Source organism: Myotis myotis, unplaced genomic scaffold (genome assembly GCF_014108235.1).
Source record: "Myotis myotis isolate mMyoMyo1 unplaced genomic scaffold, mMyoMyo1.p scaffold_m19_p_36, whole genome shotgun sequence".
NCBI classification, from domain to species: Eukaryota; Metazoa; Chordata; class Mammalia; order Chiroptera; family Vespertilionidae; genus Myotis; species Myotis myotis.
In genome coordinates this window covers 193,179-213,605 of record NW_023416342.1, presented here as the reverse complement: position 1 = coordinate 213,605, position 20,427 = coordinate 193,179, and the positions used below count along the sequence as shown (strand labels likewise).

Below are 20,427 nucleotides of genomic sequence, written 5' to 3'. Positions count from 1 at the left end.
AGGCTATGACATGGAAGTAACGTTATATTTCCCCGGAGCCTTAGCTTTCCATTTTCACTGGCTGCAATGAGGGAGTCCTTCCTGACCAGGCCCAGAGGCCATGAACAGGAGGACGTAGCGTTTGGTAAATTTCCATTTCCATGACCTCTGAGTCACATCGTCTGAGCACAGAGTGAGGCACTGAGAGGGAGGAGCAGCTGGGGGTGCAGGAGGTGGGCAGTGAGGTCTCAGGGATACTCCAAAGAAAAAGACTTAGAGCCTGGCTGGCATGGCTCAGTGGCTGAGTGTCGACCTGTGAACCAGGAGGTCATGGTTCAATTCCCGGTCAGGGCATATGCCCGGGTTATAGCTGATCCATGATTCTCTCTCATCATTGATGTTTCTATCTTTCAGTCCTTTTCCCTTCCTCCATGAAATCAATAAAATTATCTGCACTAATAAAAGAGAAAGATGCAAATTGACCATACCTTCACGACACCCACCAGCCAATCAGGATGAGTATGCAAATTAACCCAACAAAGATGGCAGGTTTATTTGCATACATAGGTGCTGAGCGGCCGGGGGTGGGGTGGGACTCAGGCGTTCTGCACTACCCCAGCCGCTCTGGGCCTCTGGGCAGCGTGGGAAGGCAGAAAGGCGGCTCTGGGCAGGAGCAAAGGCGGTGCGGGCAGCCAGCGAAGGAAGGCCCACTCTTGCACAAATCTTCGTGCATTGGGCCTCTAGTATTTAAAATAAAAAAGAGCAGAAGCTCCTGTTCCCTGTGGGCCTGCACATGGGAGATGGTGTGGGGAGCCCAGGACAAGAGCTCAGGCCTGGGGGGACAGACACACAGAAGCTGGAGTGTCAGAGAGCTGTGGGCCAGCAGACCAGTAGGTAAGTTGGGAGCACACCTGCCTGACTCCCCTTTCCTCTCCTTCTTTGATCTCTTACTGGGGTTCCCATTGGCCAGGCCCAGCCAGGAGCCAGTGTGATGGGAACTCGGCCATGAGGCAGTGCTGGGGAGGGGAGGGACTGGACCTGGAAGGGCAGAGGGACAGTGACCAGCCCAACACTCTTGTTGGCACAATGACACATGTATCACTTCCAGTCACTCCTCACAGGGGGCCCAGGGGAGCCTCTGCTGTCATTCCCACATCTCTCTCCTCCCGGGCCTGACAGTGTGCCCAGGTTTTATTCTGATCCGTTCTCTTCCACATCCTTACAGGCGGCACATTATCCTTAGAGCTCGGCTGTTTGATTTTTACACAACCTTTTTCTTTCCTTTTTTTTGGCCAAAGTTTGCCTAGTCCTAACTCTTAAATAGTTGGTTTCAAAGGGATTCCTTCCTTTGACATAATCCTTAATGCCCTGGCCATCTCGTTACCCTCGATGCTTGGGTTTGTTCATCTGCAGTGCGACCGGGTTTTAAATTTTATTTGAGTGGGAGAAGTCACTCCCGATTGGGTCAGCCTTCACAATGTGACAAGGTTCTTTCTAGCATGTGCTCGATTTAAAAACATCTCCCCACTCCTCACTGCTTTTTATTTCTTTACTCTCATTCTTCTAGAATAGATTTTCTCTCCTTTTCTGTTTATTTACAATGATATGAATTCAATGTGGACATCGTGGTGGTATATACTACATTGTGTGTGTGTGTGGTGGGGGGGAGTGGACCGTGTGTAAGATGGTGGTTAACAGGTGAACATAAAGCCAGGACTGACATGGTACACACTACATTGTGTGTGTAGTGGAACATGTGTACGGTGGTCTCACAGGTGAATAAAGCCAGGGCTGACATAATACACGTGTGTGTGTGTGTGTGTGTGTGTGTGTGTGTGTGTAACATGTGTAAGGCGGTCTCACAGGTTACAGGTGGATGAAGCCAGGGCTGATACGGTATCCACTACATTGTGTGTGTGTGTGTGTGTGTGTGTGTGTGTGTGTGTGTGTAACATGTGTAAGGCGGTCTCACAGGTTACACGTGGATGAAGCCAGGGCTGACATGGTACACACTACATTGCTACACTGTGTGTGTGTGTGTGTATGTGTGTGTGTGTAGCATGTGTAAGGTGGTCTCACAGGTTAGCAGGTGGATGAGGCCAGGGCTGACATGATACACACTACATTGTGTGTGTGTGTGTGTGTGTGTGTGTGTGTGTGTGTGTAACATGTGTAGGGTGGTCTCACAGGTTACAGGTGGATGAAGACAGGGCTGACATGGTATACACTACATTGTGTGTGTGTGTGTGTTTGTGTGTGTGTGTGTGTGTGTAACATGTGTAAGGTGGTCTCACAGGTTAGCAGGTGGATGAGGCCAGGGCTGACATGGTACACACTACATTACTACATTGCATGTGTGTGTGTATGTAAGTGTAACATGTGGAAAGTGGTCTCACAGGTTAACAGTGAATGAAGCCAGGGCTGCTTCTCCAGCTTGCAGATCCACGTGCCGGGCCCAGACCCATCTCTCGGAGAAGGCGCATGGTGTGCACACATTGATGATTCTAATCGTCGCCTCCTGTTTGCTCCACTCAGATCCGCAGCCAGAGCAAAGCGTCGGGCTCTGGGCTCTGTGAGGGGGATGAAGTGGTCTCCATCAACGGCAACCCGTGTGCGGACCTCACCTACCCGCAGGTCATCCGGCTCATGGAGAGCGTGGCCGACTCGCTGCACATGCTCGTCAAACGGTAGGAGAGCCTGGGGGTGGGGTGGGAGTGGGGGGGACTCGCCCTGCACGCCGCTGGGACAGGGACAGCCTCCGACACATAAACGCATAAACGTGGGTGCCCTGTGGAGGTCAGTGAGGCAGACAGGAGGGCCACAGGGTCTGAGAGCTGATGGCTTTGACCCACTGAATTTTCTGGGTGATTGAAAATTAACTTGGAAATCTTTGTTTCAAGAACTTCATTGGAAACCTCAGTTATTTAAAACTAGTTCCTTAGACAGCTCAGCATGTTGAACATAATTTAGTCCTTCCAGATCCAGGTTCTGTGGTGGGTCAGGACCACCGATGTATAATTCACAGATGGATTAAAAACATTTAAATAGCAAACATTACACCACACACTAACTTTTTCAAGAAAGAAATGTCCAGGAGAAGGAGAACAACAACAAAAGCCTTAAAGCAGCCAGATTCCTGAGGCCAGAACCTCCGCAAAACCAATATCTGGGTGATTAGAATAAAGGTTTTGGACTATCAACGCAAATCTCTTGTTAATTTTATCTCCCCATACCCTTCCTCCCCACTAATTGCTTAAAAATGCAGAAGTAAAGTTTAAACATAGGAACAAAAGAAAACATGGGGGTCCCTGGCCAGTGTGGCTCGGTGGCTAAGCGTCGACACATGCACCCAGAGACCACAGGTTCGATTCCCGGTCAGGGCACGTGCCTGGGCTGCGGGCTCGATCCCCAGTGTGGGCCATGCAGGAGGCAGCAAATCAATGTTTTCTCTCATCGATGTTTCTCTCTCCCTATCTCTTTAAAAATCAATCAAAATAGATTTTATTTTTTAAAAATATATTCTATGTCAGAGAGGAAGGGAGAGGGAGGGAGAGATAGAAATATCAATGATGAGAGAATCATGGATTGGCTGCCTCCTGCACGCCCCATACTGGGGGTCAATCCCGCAACCCGGGCATGTGCCCTTGCCCAGAATCGAACCTGGGACCCTTCAGTCTGCAGACCGACACTCTATCCACTGAGCCAAACTGGCTAGAGCAAAATATATATATTTTTTCTAAACAATAAAACAATGGGAGCAATCACACACACACAAACAGTAGCATCCACACTTCCGTTGTGTGCAAACCACAGCCCTGGCCACACCAGCTTTGCAGGGAGACTGACATCGCGTTGTAATAACTCCAGACAGAAAAGCCCTGGACCCTGGAGGGAGCCTTCCTGGGCGAGTCGGAGGGCCCCCGCTGGTTGCATTCAGTGTGATCTCATTTCCCCCTTTCTAATATTGATGTCAGAGAGGAAGGGAGAGGGAGAGAGAGAGAGAGAAACATCAATGATGAGAGAGAATCATGGATTGGCTGCCCCCTGCACACGCCACACTGGGGATCGAGCCTGCAACCTGGGCATGTGCCCTGACTGGGAATCAAACCATGACCTCCTGGTTCATAGGTTGATGCTCAGCCACTGAGCCACACCGGCCAGGCTGGTTTTGTTTTTTGTTTGTTTGTTGTTGCTGTTGGGAGTCCTCGCCTGAGGATATTTTTTCATTGTTACAGAGAGAGTAGAAGGGAAGGAAGGAAGGGAGAGTGAGAGAGAGAGAGGAATATCCATATGAGAGAGCTACATCGATTAGTTGCCTTCCCCACATGCCCCAACCAGGGCCGGGGGTCCAACTTGCAACCCAGGTATTTGCCCTTGACCAGGAATCAAACCTGAGACCCTTTGATGCACGGGCGGATGCTCTAACCACTGAGTAACACAGGCCAGGTCTGATTCCACTTCTATACAAACACGACTCATGTGGCCCAAACCTTCTGAAAATAAAAGAAATCTCACTTTACTCTCAGCATCTCCCACCTAAATGTTTTCCATCGAGCCCAGTGTGCAAGCCCTCAGGCTCCTACTTATGTATAAACCGCCACGTGCTTTGGCGAGGACCCAGCAGGAAGGCTGCGGCGTGCAGTCCGCGTGCCAGGGCCCTGCACAGAGCCCCGCTCTCTGAGCACTTCCATCTCCGCGAAGGTTTGATCACGTCCACAAGGGGAGATGCCTTCTCTGGTTTGTTCCCTTTTTAGTGCCTCCACTGCCACAGTGAGGCCGGCTCCCCGGAACACGCTGTGGCTGGCACTTTCCCTACTAGGTCCTGTCTGGCTGCGGTGCCTCCTGGGAAAATCCCCGGGTGCTTTAAAGCTGAGTCTCAGACACATATTTACTGTCACACATCATCGGACTGGTTCTCTGCTACTTTCAGTAAATGGGACCATGACTATTATTTTCTCTTAAGTACTTTGACTTTACCAAATAAGTAACTGATGATATTGAAAACGGAATCTCAAATTAATACCCACCAAAAGGCAGTCATCATGTCATCATCCTCATCACCACCATCACCACCATCACCACCACCACCACCACCACCACCACCACCACCACCATTAACATCACCACCCCACCACCACCACCACCACCATCACCATCATCACCACCGTCATCATCACCACCACCACCATCACAATCACCATCACAATCACCACCACCACCACCACCACCACCACCACCACCATCACCACCACCACCACCACCACCACCACCACCATCACCACCACCACCACCATCACTACCACCACCACCACCACCACCATCACTACCATCACCACCACCACCACCATCACCACCACCACCACCACCGTTATCATCACCACCACCATCACCACCACCACCACCACCACCATCACCACCATCACCACCACCACCACCATCACCACCACCACCACCACCGTTATCATCACCACCACCATCACCACCACCACCATCACCACCATCACCACCACCACAACCACCATCACCACCATCACCGTTATCATCACCACCACCATCACCACCACCACCACCATCACAACCACCATCACCACCATCACCGTTATCATCACCACCACCATTACCACCACCACCACCATCACCACCACCATCACCACCACCATCACCATCACCATCACCACCACCATCACCATCACCACTCTGGTATCTGAATGCTGTTTCCTGGAATGAAAATATTCTCCCATTCACATAACTGTCCTCTATCACTAAAAGGCAACTGGTTTACTTTTCCTGGACAATTGCCCAGAGATAGCTGGGTCAGGCGGTCCTAAAACACTTCTTCATCATTAAGCCTCTATTATCTTAAATTTCATTAAAATAAGATGTTTTTCTAAATTATATAATTATGTGTTGGGGAGCAGGAAATTTTACTCTAGGTTCTTCTGGCTGGCCTAAGAATTAAATCGATGTAAGACAGATTAGCAGGAGCAAATAGCCAAATGTAATTACGGTTGGATGTCCAGGGTTCATTAAGACCAGTGGTCCCAAGGCAGGCTGGGCGTGCGTGCCCCCAGAGCTAAGGGGATGGGGAAGTGGTCTGGACTTCAAAGGGGAGGAAGGAGCAAATGTTTAATAAACAAATGTTCGCTGGGCCTCAAAGTGAGGCGTCTCATGGCCAGGCTCCTCCAGCACCGCCCCCGCACTCCCCCACCCCACCCAAGCCCCTGTTCTCTGTAGACCTCCAGCGAGAGCCCTGTTCCGGGACCAGGTATCGATTCTGCCTCAGTTCTTCCAGGCAGTTCGCAGGGAGGTCAAAGGTCCTGCTGAGACTTTAGTTCCTTCAAAATAAAGTCATGCCCTGGCAGAGAGCTGGGAGTGTCCCACTTTGCTTCCCACCCGCGACCCACACACTGTGGACTCAGGGGCCGACGCGGACGGCGTGGACATGAGCATCTTCAGGTAGAAGGGTTAGCTTCCCAGGCTTTCGTGACTGTAGTCATGTGTGTCCCTGTCACGCTGGCCACCAGGACATGTTAACACCTATCTGAGCATTTGCCTGCGTGACAGTCTGAGGTTGGAGTGAAGTCAGACTCTCGTCTCAGCCTCCTGAGTGATGGCTAACAGAACACGGCGTGATCTAATCCGGTTCCCTCCCAAGCCTTCCTCCGTTAAACCCTCTGACCGCCCGGTCCCTCACGTTCAGTGGCACAGAGTGTAGCATCATTTCCTACACGGGGCGGGGGGATCTGAGGAGCTGTCAGCGTGTTTTTGAAACACTGTATTACGGGTTTTTTTTCCTGTATTTACCAGGAAGCTTCACAGGGTACGTGCTTAGAGAAAGCTGTGTTTCCTTTGATGGTTTTTGTTTAGTTGAGTTTTGTGGTTGCTCAGTGCAGTCAAAAGCGAAGTTGGGAGTCATTATGATCTCATACAGTCTGAACTTGTACGGCCCATCAATCCTCAGGTAGACTCCCTTCCCTGGTCAGAGCGCACTGGGAGGGAGAGAGAGGGGCAGAGGACCCTGCTGCTGCTTTAAAAACAAACAAACACGGAAACCCTTAGAAATGTGAGAAATGGGGCATTTCCTCCAGCTGTTCTGTGAATGGGGGTTCTCTTCTAAGTGCCCTTAGAATTTACATCAGAGCTCGAGCAAGAAGTTGTTTAACCCTTAAATGGGCATTGCTTCTTGCAAACCCAAATTTGCAAAACCAGCTGGGAATGTCCAGGCCAGAATCAAAGGACTGTGGAGAGGGACCCGCCCCGCCCCCTCCCCCACCCCCTCTCCCCCAACAGGAGCACGGGACTGACACAGAGGCCCTCTAAGGGAATGGCTCCCAGAGGCAGGTCCCTGGGAGGAGGGAGCGGCTGGGGTATTTATACTCCATGACGCAATCGCCCAGGGCAGCTCGAAAAGGATTTCTCTGGACTCGGGAGGGCTGGGCTGGGGCCCACGGGTGGCAGACACCCGCCCTGAGCTCGGCGTGCATTTCATTCCCTTCAAGAAAGCAGAGCCGCTGAGAGGGTCCTGGCCTCACCTGTGTGATCACATCGCCGGGCGCCTCTGGGTGTGTCTAGAGACAGACCCAGCCTTAGTCAGTGAGACCCTGATGTGCTTTCTCATGAACACGTTTTGAAAACAACCAAATAAGCGCAGCTAAAGAGCATCCATTTGGCCATCGCCTGTCTTTAAATAAAACATAAAAAAGCTGAATGTAGGATGGATTTAGGTTGTATCATACCTTGTGAGCCCTTTTGCTTGGCTAAAGCACTGGTTCTCAACCTTCCTAATGCCGCGACCCTTTAATACAGTTCCTCATGTTGTGGTGGCCCCCAATTTCATTGTTACAAATTGAACATAATTAAAGCATAGTGATTCATCACAAAAACAATATGTAATTATATATGTGTTTTCTGATGGTCTTAGGCTACCCCTGTGAAAGGGTCGTTCCACCCACAAAGGGGTCGCGACCCACAGGTTGAGAACCGCTGCTTTAAAGGAAACATTATTTGGAAAATCGTTAAATAATCACACACGCAAGTTGCCAGTTTCTGTTTTCACACGCGCTGCCGCTGGCACGCGGGAGAGCCTTGCCTTGCAGGCATCAGCCATCATGAGGGGTCGGGGGGCACCCTGGCGGGGGTGGGCACCCGCATCTAACTGTCGGGAACTGTTTGGCTTTTCTGTGCGCAGACCTTCCGGCAGAATAAGGGAGACTTTGGCCTCTGAAACGGAAAACCAGACCCCTGAGCATCTCCCCGCCGAGGGGTGCGTGGAAAGCACCACCCTGCAGATCCGCCCGGCCACGCACAGCCAGGACACCGAGCCCCGCCTCGCCCCCTGCCAGAGTGGCACCCCCCTGGCTGAGAACTCGGAAAGTGGTCCCGCTTTTTCTGGGAGCAAAAAAGAAGAAGAAATGGGCCTGAGTCACGCGGAGGCGCCCCACACGCCTGGCCCCCCGAGAGGACGTGCAGCAGAGGAGGGGGTCTTGCTGGAGAGGAAGGCAGCGGTGGGCTGGCCCGGCCCCGTGGTTGAGCTACAGCTGTCCCTGCCTCAGGACATGGGCACGGCCCCCGGGGCCCCCGCCCTGGCCCTCCTGGGAGCTGACACACCTCAGAGCCCTGACCCAGACCCCAACGCTGTGCACGTAAACTCAGCTCCCACGAGTGAGAGGGGGGAGGCCTCCCTGAGGTCCAGCAAGGTCATCCAGATCCGCAGGGGCCAGGAGCTGAGAGTGCTCCAGGGGGCGGCCGGGGCCGCGGGGCTGCCGCGCGTGGAAGTGATCCTGGACTGCGCCGCCGGGCAGCTGGCGGGAGGGTGCGGGCTGCGGGCGGGGGCGGGGCGTGTGGACTCCCCGCTGGAAGGAGGGCAGACAGAAGCACCTCCTTCTCTGGTGGCCTTTGCCGTCTCCTCAGAAGGCACGGAGCAGGGGGATGATCCGCGCGAGGAAAGGGATCACAGCAGACCACACAAGCACAGAGCGCGCCACGCACGTGAGTCCTGCAGGGGCCAGCGGGGCTGGGGGCTGGGGGCTGGGGCCTGGGCTGGGGCTGGGGCTGGGGCTGGGGCTGGGGCTGGGGCTGGGGCTGGGGGCCGGGGATCTTGCTGCTGCTCGCCTGCATGGATGGCTTTTTCTTTTAAAGATTTTTTCTTCTGCCTTTCACTGAGACACAATTAAAAAATTATTAATGCACCAAAACACCCCCCACCCCCCGCCCAAATGAAACTGCAGACAGTGCCAGTGTCTGAATTGGAAGCAGCGAGTTTGAACTTGGGAGTCGAGTTCCCTGCTCTTCATGCACACTTTGCCCCAGGGGCAGGGGAACTGTGAAAGACCAGCACACTGCTATCATTGCTTCCCGGGTCTGTCTCAGAATGCTGCCCTAGTCCACGCTCGCGCGGCACACTCGAGTACTGGACGTGGCGTGGACGCGGAGTTTAACGTCAGGAGCCTGCTGCTCAGAGGCGTCTGTGGCACTCAGGCTGCACCGCTGATGCGAAAAGCAGATCCTGCTTCTGAACCGAACCGCCCGCAGCCTGATGATGCCTGCAGGAGGGGCTGACGGACAGGGACATGTGGCGGCGGCGGTTACACGATCCGCCCGCCGCCAGCCCTCACCGGCCGCAGGGCGTCCCACCGCCTCTGCACGCCCAGGCCAGCCCCGGGGCCACGTGGAGCGTTTAAATGCCCTCACACAGAACACGGGTTTAAATGCCAGGCTCCCCCACCCCCACCCCCGGGTTTCCTGGTACCCCGGGGAGTGATTAGAGGAAGCCGAGTGAGGATGAGCGTGGCCGCTGGGTTTTATGACTTTTGTTCTTTTCTTTCCTTTTTGCCACACATTTTTGGAGAGTCATTTGAGGAGGTGAGGGCTGAGGGGAAAGGCACTGGTGTCTGAATGATCTATGACAGTAATGAACTTGGTTAGTCCAAGCAGTAGATTAAGTCTTCTGGCCTGTTGTCATTCCTGTCAAGGTGTATTTTTAGCAAAACCATTTGTAGCTTCCTTGGCAAGTGCTGTCAATCGTTGCGTAGCCCTGCAGCATCTGTAGGCACGGTCACATTTATAGATTTTAAACAAGTGCATGCAGGCGGATGCACATACTTGGCGTGTTGGCAGGGGTGTTAGCGACAAGTGTGCAACTGTGACTGTCAGTTTCATAGTGAGTTGTATAACACAGTCAAGAAAAACTTACATTTAGGAATGGCCACACACTTTATTTCCTCTAAATAAAATATTATTACCAGCGGCTACCTGTAACTTTGTTATAAAACTTCTTACTCTGATTCTTTGTTTTTAAATTAACTATTAAGTCTGAATTTTTTAGTACAAAAAGAGCTAATTTTCAATCATAAAATACTAAACAAGTTTTTTTCTGAAATTTCCATTGAACTATTCCAAGGAGTTCAAAACATATTTTGTGAATCATGCTCATTTTCATTGAATGCATGCGTATGATTAATTGTTGCTATAAATTAATTTGTCACCAATTCCTTTTTTATGACAATAATTGATAAAATTTTAAATTAAAATTTTAAAACTGTCAAACTCTCATTTTAAATGATTTAATTTTTTATTAGCTCTTACCCACAGGTGAAAGGGTCACTAATCACGTAATTTTAAAATTTCCCCAAGATTTACACTCACTCTTGTACCCCAGCACAATGGATTTTTGCAACTAAAGTCACATTTGAATTTATCTAGACAACTTTGTAGCTAAAGTTTCTTACATTCACAGCAGCCTAATGTTTGAATTATTATGGGTCGTGATTCAGTCCTTTCAAGTATTCACATAGTTTTCTGAATTCATGCTAATTCAGTCTCCAGGAATGGAAAGACTTTGGAGGGGAAGTCAGAGGCAAGAAAGAAAGAAAAGAAGAAGAAAACTTGAATATTTAAAGTCATTACATTAATTAAGCTAAATAACATTTTTGCCCCCCTCCCCCACCCCCGATTTTTTAAAAACATGCTTGGCAATCGTTTTCTGTTGACATTTTATTTTTGAAGTATGGAAGCACGAGGTATGCCCCAACGTGCGTTTCAGAGCAGACTGCCCTTAAGTGAACTCCTTTCTAGTTTTGATTGCACCCTACTAGCTAAGACTCGCTGGGCACCACTGACTGCTACAGCGTAGGGGCCGCCCAGAAACAAACGATGAGGCCTGGATTCTGATGGGCAGACACACACGGGTATTGGACTCACATGCACAGAGTTCCACGTGGCACTGTAGAAGTTCAGACTTTAAAATTATATATATATATACATATATATATATATACATATATATATGTATATATATATATATATATATTTCAGAGAGGAAGGGAGAGGGAGAGAGAGAGAGAGAAACATCACTGATGAGAGAGAACCACGGATCGGCTGCCTCCTGCACGGCCCCTCCTGGGGATGGAGCCAGCAACCCGGGCATGAGCCCTGCCAGGGAATCGAACCCGGGACCTCCTGGCTCATAGTGATGCTCAACCACTGAGCCAGGCCGGTGGGGCCTAGAAGCGCAGCCTTTTAAGGAAAGGAGGAGAGGGGGGAGGAGGAGGGGGAGGGGGAGGAAGAGGAGGAGGAGGAGGAGGAGGAGGAGGAGGAGGAGGAGGAGGAGGAGGAGGAGGAGGAGGAGGAAAGGGTGGGTGGCTTCCGTGTGGAGCCCAGCGCAGGCAAGGTCCCCTCTCTTTCCCGGGTGCATGCGGGCGTGGCTGGGAGCCTGGCCGCCCCTCAACCTGCTCCCCCCCCCCCCCCAGGGCTGCGGAGGAGCGAGAGCCTGTCGGAGAAGCAGGTGAAGGAGGCCAAGTCCCGATGCCGCAGCATCGCGCAGCTGCTGACGGCCGCGCCCAGCCCGCACTCGCGCGGGGTGCAGATGTTTAAGAAGCGGCGGCGGCGCGCGCGCAGGTTCACGCTGGTCAGCTACGGCACCGGGGAGCTGCGGCGGCCGGGGGGCGCGGGGGACCCCGAGGACGACGGCTGGGACAGCCCCTGCGAGGCCGCGCTGCTGGGCGCCAGCGAGTCCGACGCCGACGAGGAGCTGCCGTCCGACCCCGACGACAGCGCGCAGGTCGTGGCCTTCGACTGGGACTCGGGGCTCGGGGACTTTGAGAAGAGGCTGAGCGCGGGGGACAAGATGGAGATGCTCCCCGACACGTCGGGCAAGGGGGCGCTCATGTTCGCCCGGAGGCGGGAGCGGATGGAGCAGATCTCGGCGCAGCAGGAGGAGGGCGGGGCGCGCGCGGGGGCGCCGGCGGGGGCGCACGACGGCCTGAGCGCGGGGACCTCCTACCGGCGCACGGAGGAGGCGACCGTGAGCGCCCAGAGCTCCGTGCACAGGAGCTACGTCGAGGTGAGCCAGGGCCCCGGCCTCGCGCCCCAGCACAACGGCTTCGGGGCGGCGCCCGGCCCGGCGGAGGCCCCGCGGACGGCGCCCATGAACAGGACGGCCCGGCCCTTCCCGGGGGCGCCCGGGGCGCAGCCTGCAGCCGCCTTCTCCCCGCCCCGCAGCGTGGCGAGCCCCACGGCCGACTTCCCCGCGCCGCCGCCCTACTCCGCGGTCACCCCGCCCCCGGGGGGGCCGGCGCGCGCGGCCACCAGCCCCCCGGCCGGCCCCGCGCAGCCCCCGCCGTGGCCGCAGCCCGCTCCCTGGCACCCGGAGCACATCGCGTCCCGGGACGAGCGCATCGCCGTGCCCGCCAAGAGGACGGGCATCCTGCAGGAGGCCAAGCGCAGGAGCACCGCCAAGCCCATGTTCACGTTCAAGGAGCCCAAGGTGAGCCCGAACCCCGAGCTCCTGTCGCTCCTCCAAAGCGCGGAGGGCAAGCGCGGCGCGGGGGCCGACTCGGGGCCCGAGGAAGACTACCTGAGCCTCGGGGCGGAGGCCTGCAACTTCATGCACGGCGCCGCCGCCAAGCAGAAGACGCCCCCGCCCGTGGCCCCGAAGCCGGCAGTCAAGGCCTCTTCCTCCTCCCAGCCCGCGACGCCCGTGTCTCCCGTGTCTCCAGTCTGGTCTCCCGGCGTGGGTCCAGCCCCCCAGCCGGCCTTCCCCAGGCCCCCGCCTTTGCAGGGATCCGTGGCGTCATCCATCAAAATAGCGCAGCCGTCTTACCCTCCCGCCAGGCCCGCCAGTGCCCTCAACCTGGCCGGTCCCTTCAGAGGCCCCCAGGCGGCGGTGGCCAGCGTGAACCACACCGCCAAGCCAGCGGCCCCCACCCCGGCCGGGAGCGCCTCGCACGTGGGCGCTGCGGGCCCACCCAGCGAGCTCCCCGGGATGCAGGGGAAAGGGGCCCAGCTCTTCGCCAAAAGGCAGTCGAGGATGGAGAAGTACGTGGTGGACTCGGACACGGTGCAGGCCCACGCCGCTCGCGCCCAATCCCCCACGCCGTCGCTCCCGGCCGGTTGGAAGTACTCCTCCAACGTGCGAGCCCCGCCCCCGGTGGCCTACAACCCCATCCACTCGCCCTCCTACCCGCTGGCGGCTGTCAAGTCCCAGCCTTCCGGCCCGCAGGCCTCCAAAACCAGCAAGAAGAAGGGCAAGAAGCCGCTCAACGCTCTGGATGTCATGAAGCACCAGCCCTACCAGCTCAATGCATCCCTGTTCACTTTCCAACCCCCAGATGCCAAGGCAGGCCTCCCCCAGAGGTCACCAGCCAAGGTCAACCCCGGGCCGGCCCCCAGGCAGGCCCTCCCGCCCCGGGCCATCAATGCCAGCTCGCCCACTAATGCCAGCTCGCCCACCAACGCACAGGCCGCGTCCGTGTACTCGCTGCCGGCCTACAGCCCCCAGCCGGCCTTCTTCCCTGAGGCCGCCTCCCCGGTCAGCGCATCCCCGGTGCCCACGGGCGTCCCCGGCTCTCCAAAGCAAGAGGTGGCCTCCACGGCGTATTTGGTGGCACCGAGGCCCAAGTTCTCGGCCAAGAAGAGTGGCGTCACAGCGCAGGTGTGGAAACCCTCGATCGCGGAAGGGTAATCTGTGGCGGTCGCCCGGTGTCCTCTTTGCTTGAAGCGATGGTTTGCAGTGTTACTTGCGTCCCCGGAATGCTTAGCGAGTCCTCCACTTACTTAATTTCAGACGCCGCCTCCCACTGTGGGTCCAAGGAGCACCATAGGGTCAATGAGTCAAACACCCAACTCAGATGGACTGCAGCCAGTTCGATCCTGTTTGCGCACTTAAATCCGGGGCACCCCCATAGCCACGTGCCGTGATATTAAGCAAGCAGGTCCTCAGGGTGCGTGTGTTAGCGGAGACAGGCAGTGGTCAGTGACCAGCGTGACCACCCACCTGCGCCCAGCCCTGCTCCCGGGCGAAGGGCTCGAGTCACCAGCACACGCTGACGGCGGTTTCTTTTTGAAGTAGTGTTTTATCTCTGTTACTAGTGTGTAGGGGTAAGGAATGTACCGAGGGCAGGATCAGCTCCGGTCCCCACCTCGGCCACCTGGGCGAACTGCGGAGGAGTCCTGGGACTGTTGGCAGGTGCAGGGTTGGTTTGGGTGAGAGAGAGGGCCCTGGTCACTGCTGAGCAGGGAGGTGTATTCGCTTCCTTGCCAGGTGTCGGACACACATGGAGACGGGATGGGGGAGAGGGTGGCGGAGAGTGACCACCGCCCTTCGCCAGCGATTCCCACCGCCCCCATCACCCGGGAGACTAAGCGAGCACACCCCCGGGGTTTGCTGGGGTGGAGGCAGGCGGTGGTGGAAGGTAGGCAGATGGGCGGGCCTCGGAGGCAGGTCCACGTGACAGGCGTCTTCCAGAGACCACGTGACTGGAGAGAGGGTGCTGGTGGCGCAGCAGGCCTGGTGTGTGGAGGCCAGAGGGTGAGTGCACCCCGAGATCAGCACCATTTCCCAGTGACCTCACCGCCTTCTTTTCCCTCTGTTTCTTTGGCTTTTTTTTGGACAACTCCTCCTCCCACTGTGCCTTGCGGCTCTAATCTCGCACCTTCACATTATGATTTACCTCTGACGGACCAGGAGGATTCCGACAAGGTTACCTTGAGGGTAGGGATTGCTCACACCCTGCCCTCGCCCAGCTGGCCGCGGAGTCGGCCACGTGACTGACAGGAACTGAAGACCTTGCTCATAGCTATTTTAAGTCCGAGGCTGAGCAACGTTGGAAAGTATTCAGCGTGAATTCAGGTAGATTACAGAGCACTTTTGGCGGCTCTGGGGGGAACATCACCCCACAAGGGGGGGGCGGGGGGGGAGACGCGGTAGAGACGCTGGGGAAGATGTGTCTGGGTGCAGGGACGAGGCCCCACTGTGACCCGCGAGGACGTCTGCGCGCCTTTGCTCTGCTGTCACTCCGCCCGCTCTCTTTCACACCATCCTATTAAAATGTTACTTTCTTCTTCACCTGCTCAATGTGCGTTTTTCAACATCTTCCATCTCCGAGCTGCTCTGACCTGTGCTATTTCTCGGACATTTCTCTGATAATGCTCCCCAAACATCTGCATTTCCTTTATTTCTTATTGATTTCAGAGAGGGAGGGAGAGAGAAACGTCAGTGATGAGAGAGAATCATGGATCGGCTGCCTCCTGCACGCCCCCTACTGGGGATCCATCCCACAACCGGGCATGGAATGTGACCCCCTGGTTCACAGGCGGGTGCCCAACCACTGAGCCGCTGCACTTCCCTTTTGCGAGCATGTCCATTTCCCCGTAAAACTGCAAGCCTTGGGTGTTTCTGAGACACAACACCCAGAGGAGACCTACGTCAGCTGCAAACAGTAGGCCCTTCTCCTGCCTTCCCTCTGGAACATCTCCCGGGCCTTTGCGGGGCAGTGTACGCAGAGGCTACAAACACAGGTACAGCTCGGGCTCTCGCGTGCCCTTTGGGAAACCAGTGAGAAGAGGAATGCAGGATGAAGGAGGATGCGATCTGCCCTTTACAGAACGCTGCCGTCTGTGTTTCTTCTTCCCTGCACAGGAAGTCTGGTGAATGCTGTGCATTTTGCATTCTTTCCTAATAGAACAACCAAAAAAGGCTGCTTAGGGCCGAGCCGGCGAGGAGATGGTTTTAGCCCTCGCATTCCTCACATAGCGTGCAGAGAACGGCGTGAGTCAGCGGGAGGATCATGGGCCACCAGGCAGTCAACTGGAGATCCTCCTTCACGGGTAGCCGGTGTCTGAAGTCCTCCCAGGTGCCCAGGGGCCTGCGGTTTGCAGGCAGGAGAAGTGCCCTCGGTCTACTTGCTGTTGGACAGGTGGTGACCTTAGCAGAGCCCTTTTTGGGGTCCATGACTAACGCCACATGAGCCTGACTGGGACTGTCATGGCTCCCAAAAAGCTTCTGAGGCACATGCCAGGCAGGTGGGCAGGGCAGCCCAGCTCCCCCTGGCCCTGGGCATCGTGCCATCTGGGTGGCACCTGTCCCACCCGGGGAAGAGGCCCACTACCTGTCCCGCAGGTGGGCAGTGCGAGCCAGAGGCCAAGCCTGCTCCCTGGAACCAGAGAGGCACCCTCTGCCTTTTCTCCCGACCAGGGCCCCTGGGAGCCTGCCTGTGGGGTAAGTGGCCGGGGAGCTGTGGCCAGGGCGCCAGCAGGGCAGGGGGAGACCGAGGGCGCAGGGGCTCAGCTTCCCTCCCCAGCACCCTCTGCCACCTGGGTGGTGGTGGCTGGTGGTGGCGGCAGGTGTGGGCTGTGCTGGCCGGTTGCGGGCTTGGAGGAGGCAGCTTGTGTTAGTTTGGCACCTTGCCTCTCCTCTGACCCTTTGAGCTGAGTGTAGGTGCGGCTCCTGCAAATCAGCATTTCACCGTCAGCACCACAGCGCCCGTGACCGACTGGGCGCCTGTGATGTGAGGTACCTGTGTGCCCACCCCCAGGAGCACACGCGCAATCACAGGCCCTGCAGTGTCAGCGCAAGGTGACCACAGCGCTGAATCCCGCAGGACCCTACGTGAACCCCTCTTCGCAGGTTCCCACACCACCTCAAGCCTCTCTTCCATCCTCCACGCTCGAACCCCGGGTGTCCTGGTCTTATGGGGGGAGGGGGGCAGGTTAGCACAGAGCTGGGGAGATGGGAGCTGAGGACTGCCACTCTGATCTTCGCACAGTTACGATTTTATTTCTGATATGTCAACAACAGGCATGTTTTTGTTCTGAGAGAGGGAAGAACGCACCGTGTCTGCACTGTGACTGTTCACTGATGGTATAACCCGCACACTTTTAGGAATATGCTTAATCACTCGCATCTGGGCTGTCCTCCCAGAGCACGTGCAAGTCTGTACTTTAAAATATATCCAGCGTGATCGTTCTTGGTAGCATCTCCCTCATTTAACCGTCATAAGACGCCCTCACTGTGCCCGTAGGAAGAGCAGCCTGCGTGACAAGTGGCGTGAACATGAGCCAGGCTCCGTCACGCCTGGAGCGTGGGGCCCTTGTGGGCGCGGTGGGTCCGCAGACAGTGTCTGCTCCCGCAGCCTCAGGTCTGGCTGCTCGCAAGTCACGTCTGAGATGTCGGAACCACATTGAAGGGGGACCCTGCCCTGGCTGGGTTCTCGGTGGGAATCCTTGGAGGTCGCTTTGCTGTGACCCGCGTCCCGGTCCCTGACTCCGGAACTGTCAGTGACGCCTCTGAGCACACAAGGCCCGCAGCCCTTGGTCCCAAGTGGTCTCTTCCCCGCAGAGGGCCCAGCCGGTTCCGTCCTCAGGCACCTGCCCGCACGGCTGGGACCCTGGCATGGGCGGGCAGGGCTCAGGTGACCGCCACCAAGAACGATTGTTTTCTGAAAAGCTAAATGCTCACACCGCTCCCAGAGGGGAGCCCTGGGCTGCGAGCCTGTTCCCTAAGTCAGGGCTGTTGAGTTTGTGCTAAAAGTTGTTAAGAGTTCATGAGAAACACAGGCACATTCTGAGACCCCAACTCTATTCCCAGAGACACTGACCCTGCGGGTCCCCTGGCTGCCCCTAAGCATGGACTCTGGGGACGCAGACCCAGCCGCTCCAGAGCCGCGGAGCCAGCAGCCGGCGTTCTGGGAAGTTCTCTGACTTCCCACCAGAGCTGGCCGAGGGCCAGCGCCAGCCTGGAGGTTCCCACGGGGCCGGACACCAGGCGGATTTGCCGAGAGCGGCCCATCTCTGTTCCCCTTTCCGATTGACTTGTTGAAATGAAGTGTGAAACCCGGGGCTGTCCTATGGGGCGTGGGGAACAACAGAGCCAGCGTCTGGGGGGCCCGTAGCAGAACCCCCTCTCCTCGCTGTCATCAGGGACACTTTCTTCAATTTTCAAAAAGTCACGCCTCCACGGTTTGCACATTTGTACACTAAGTTCCTGTTCGGCACTTGGAAATCACAGAACTTACTGCTCAGAGGCAGCCAGATGCAGAGAAGTTTAATTAAACATTTTAATACCACAGCCTGCCTGGCCTGTCTCAACTCCTGGCTCCAAGGCTGGCCGGCTGGCGAGGTGGGTCTCAGGGTTAAGGAGAGCCGGTGAGGCTTCCCGGGCTCCTGTCATTTAAGTGACTTTCTGTTTTGACACATGGGATTTCTTAGCTTTTTTCCTTTACTTTCTTGGTTCTGAATGTTGGCCGTGTTCTTGGTGTGTTCACCTAAAGCACGTGCTTATGACGTGAAGTACACACTCAGGGTCCCCAATGAAATCAACCCCCGGGACCCACGGCCCAGCCCCCCATCCCCCCCCACCTACCCCCCCCCCCTTGCTGGTGAGAACAAGGTTCAAGGTCACGAGAACCTTTGAACACACCACGGAGACACCTGCTCCCCCCGCCCTGCTGGGAGCCTCTTGGGAACTGTTGATGGTTTGTTCTTGAAAAAAACAACAAAGGGTCGCAATTGGCTCTGAGTTGAAAAGGCATCCAGTCTAGGGAGAAGGGAGAAGGGAGAAGGCCAATAGGAAGCAGCACAGTGCTCTGTTTTGGTGCTTCCTCGGGGGGCACTGCAGGAGTCCGGGGTCCTTGGTGTCTTCGCCTGGTGGCCTGGTGTGACATCTCTCGCCAAGGCCACCCACAGGCCCCGGCAGCACTGAGGTCTAAGCCGGGGGGGTGGGGTGGGGGATCCCCAGCATCACCTCTGCCGCCCACAGCACAGCGTGCAAGACTTACCGAAGTTGTGCAGATGGCAGCACCCCGAGCACAGACTGCGGGCCCGGGACTGTGCGAGGATCTCCCGTAGATTCTCTCTTTTTATTGACGGATAACGGATGTAGCATAGCTCAGGGGTACAACACAGTGATTCGATGCTGTACACATTGGGAAATGATCGCACGTTCAGTGTGACCCCCGTGAGCCTCCACCACGGTCACCCCACATAGGTACAGAGTTTTTCTTGTGATGAGAATGGTTAACACCTACTCTTAGCAGCTTTCAAACACACGATGCAGAAAAAAAAAAAAAGAAAACAAATAACGATGCGCAGCATAATCAGCCGCGGTCACAGGACTCCCTTCTGTGATCGCTGAGGTCGGCACCTTGGACCCCTGCACCCAGCCCCCCACCCCACCCCAGTCACCCCCTCTGGCCACCTGCGTGGACGCTGCTTTAATCAGCCGTCCTCCAGGACAGGTACCACACTATCCCCACTTTTAGATCTCGGGGTTCTCAGGCACAGAGAGGCTGACTAACCCGCCCGGGACCCCACAGAGCTTAGCAGTGGTTCCCGCGCTCTCCACCGGCTCCCTTCCGGGCTCACTGCTCCTGGGAGACACGGACTAAATGCCCTGGAGTTGGGTGCCCCAGGTGAGAGACACTAGCGATTGGTGGAGAAGGCGCATGGGAGCAGTAACAGCCTCCCTTTAGGGGACCTGCCCGTCGGAGGCCGCAGGGGAGGGGACCTGCCCATTAGCCACCACAGCGCACCTGTCTGAGAAATGACCATCTACATCAAAGGTAGACACTGACTAAACGCCCTGGGGTGGGGTGCCCCAGGTGAGACACTTGTAAAGGGGGGGGGGGGCGGTGCTTAGGGCTCAGTCAGCGGTAGGGACGCCTGAAATGGTGCGGTCACTGCTTAGAGACACCGCACGTGCCTGTTGGAGCCTCACACGCCCGCAGCTGCCTGCACGGTGTGGCACACCAGGCGGTCTAGGGAGAAAGCCCTCAGGTCCGGTAACAATAATGTGAGAAATGTTCCCCCCAATTTTTAAGTTAAAACAGAAGTGGTTTGATTAGGGGAAGCCCAAGGTAAACCCCGTGGGCTGAGGTGACAGCTGGTAGGAAGGCTCCTGGAGTGCCAAGAGGCAAACTGCCTGAGCAGAGGCCAGGCCGCCTCTCCTGGCCTCGTCCCATGGCTGGAAGGGGGGACAGTGACAGGTGTCACACTGGAGTCATGAGGACGCACTGAATCAGTGCACTGTGTTCAGGGCGCCTGGCCCACAGCGAGCCTTCCCAATATCCGCCGTGGGGGTCGCTGTAAAGGGCACGAGATAGACAATAGCTGCGGCTCCACGCTCCCAGGAGCAGCACAGACACAACAGCGATATGGGCTCTGTGGTCTCTGCTG

The 20,427-nt window shown here is 56.0% G+C and overlaps 1 protein-coding gene across 1 annotated transcript in view; it reads left to right on the top strand.

Moving 5' to 3' along the window:
* SYNPO2 (synaptopodin 2) overlaps positions 1-20,427 on the top strand; it is a 136,345-nt gene that overhangs the window by 95,200 nt on the left and 20,718 nt on the right. The window contains exons 2-4 of the mRNA XM_036303272.1: positions 2,515-2,666; positions 8,168-8,967; positions 11,727-13,909. Of these exons, the coding sequence (XP_036159165.1) occupies positions 2,515-2,666; positions 8,168-8,967; positions 11,727-13,909 (3,135 nt within the window). The remainder of the gene's footprint in view (positions 1-2,514; positions 2,667-8,167; positions 8,968-11,726; positions 13,910-20,427) is intronic.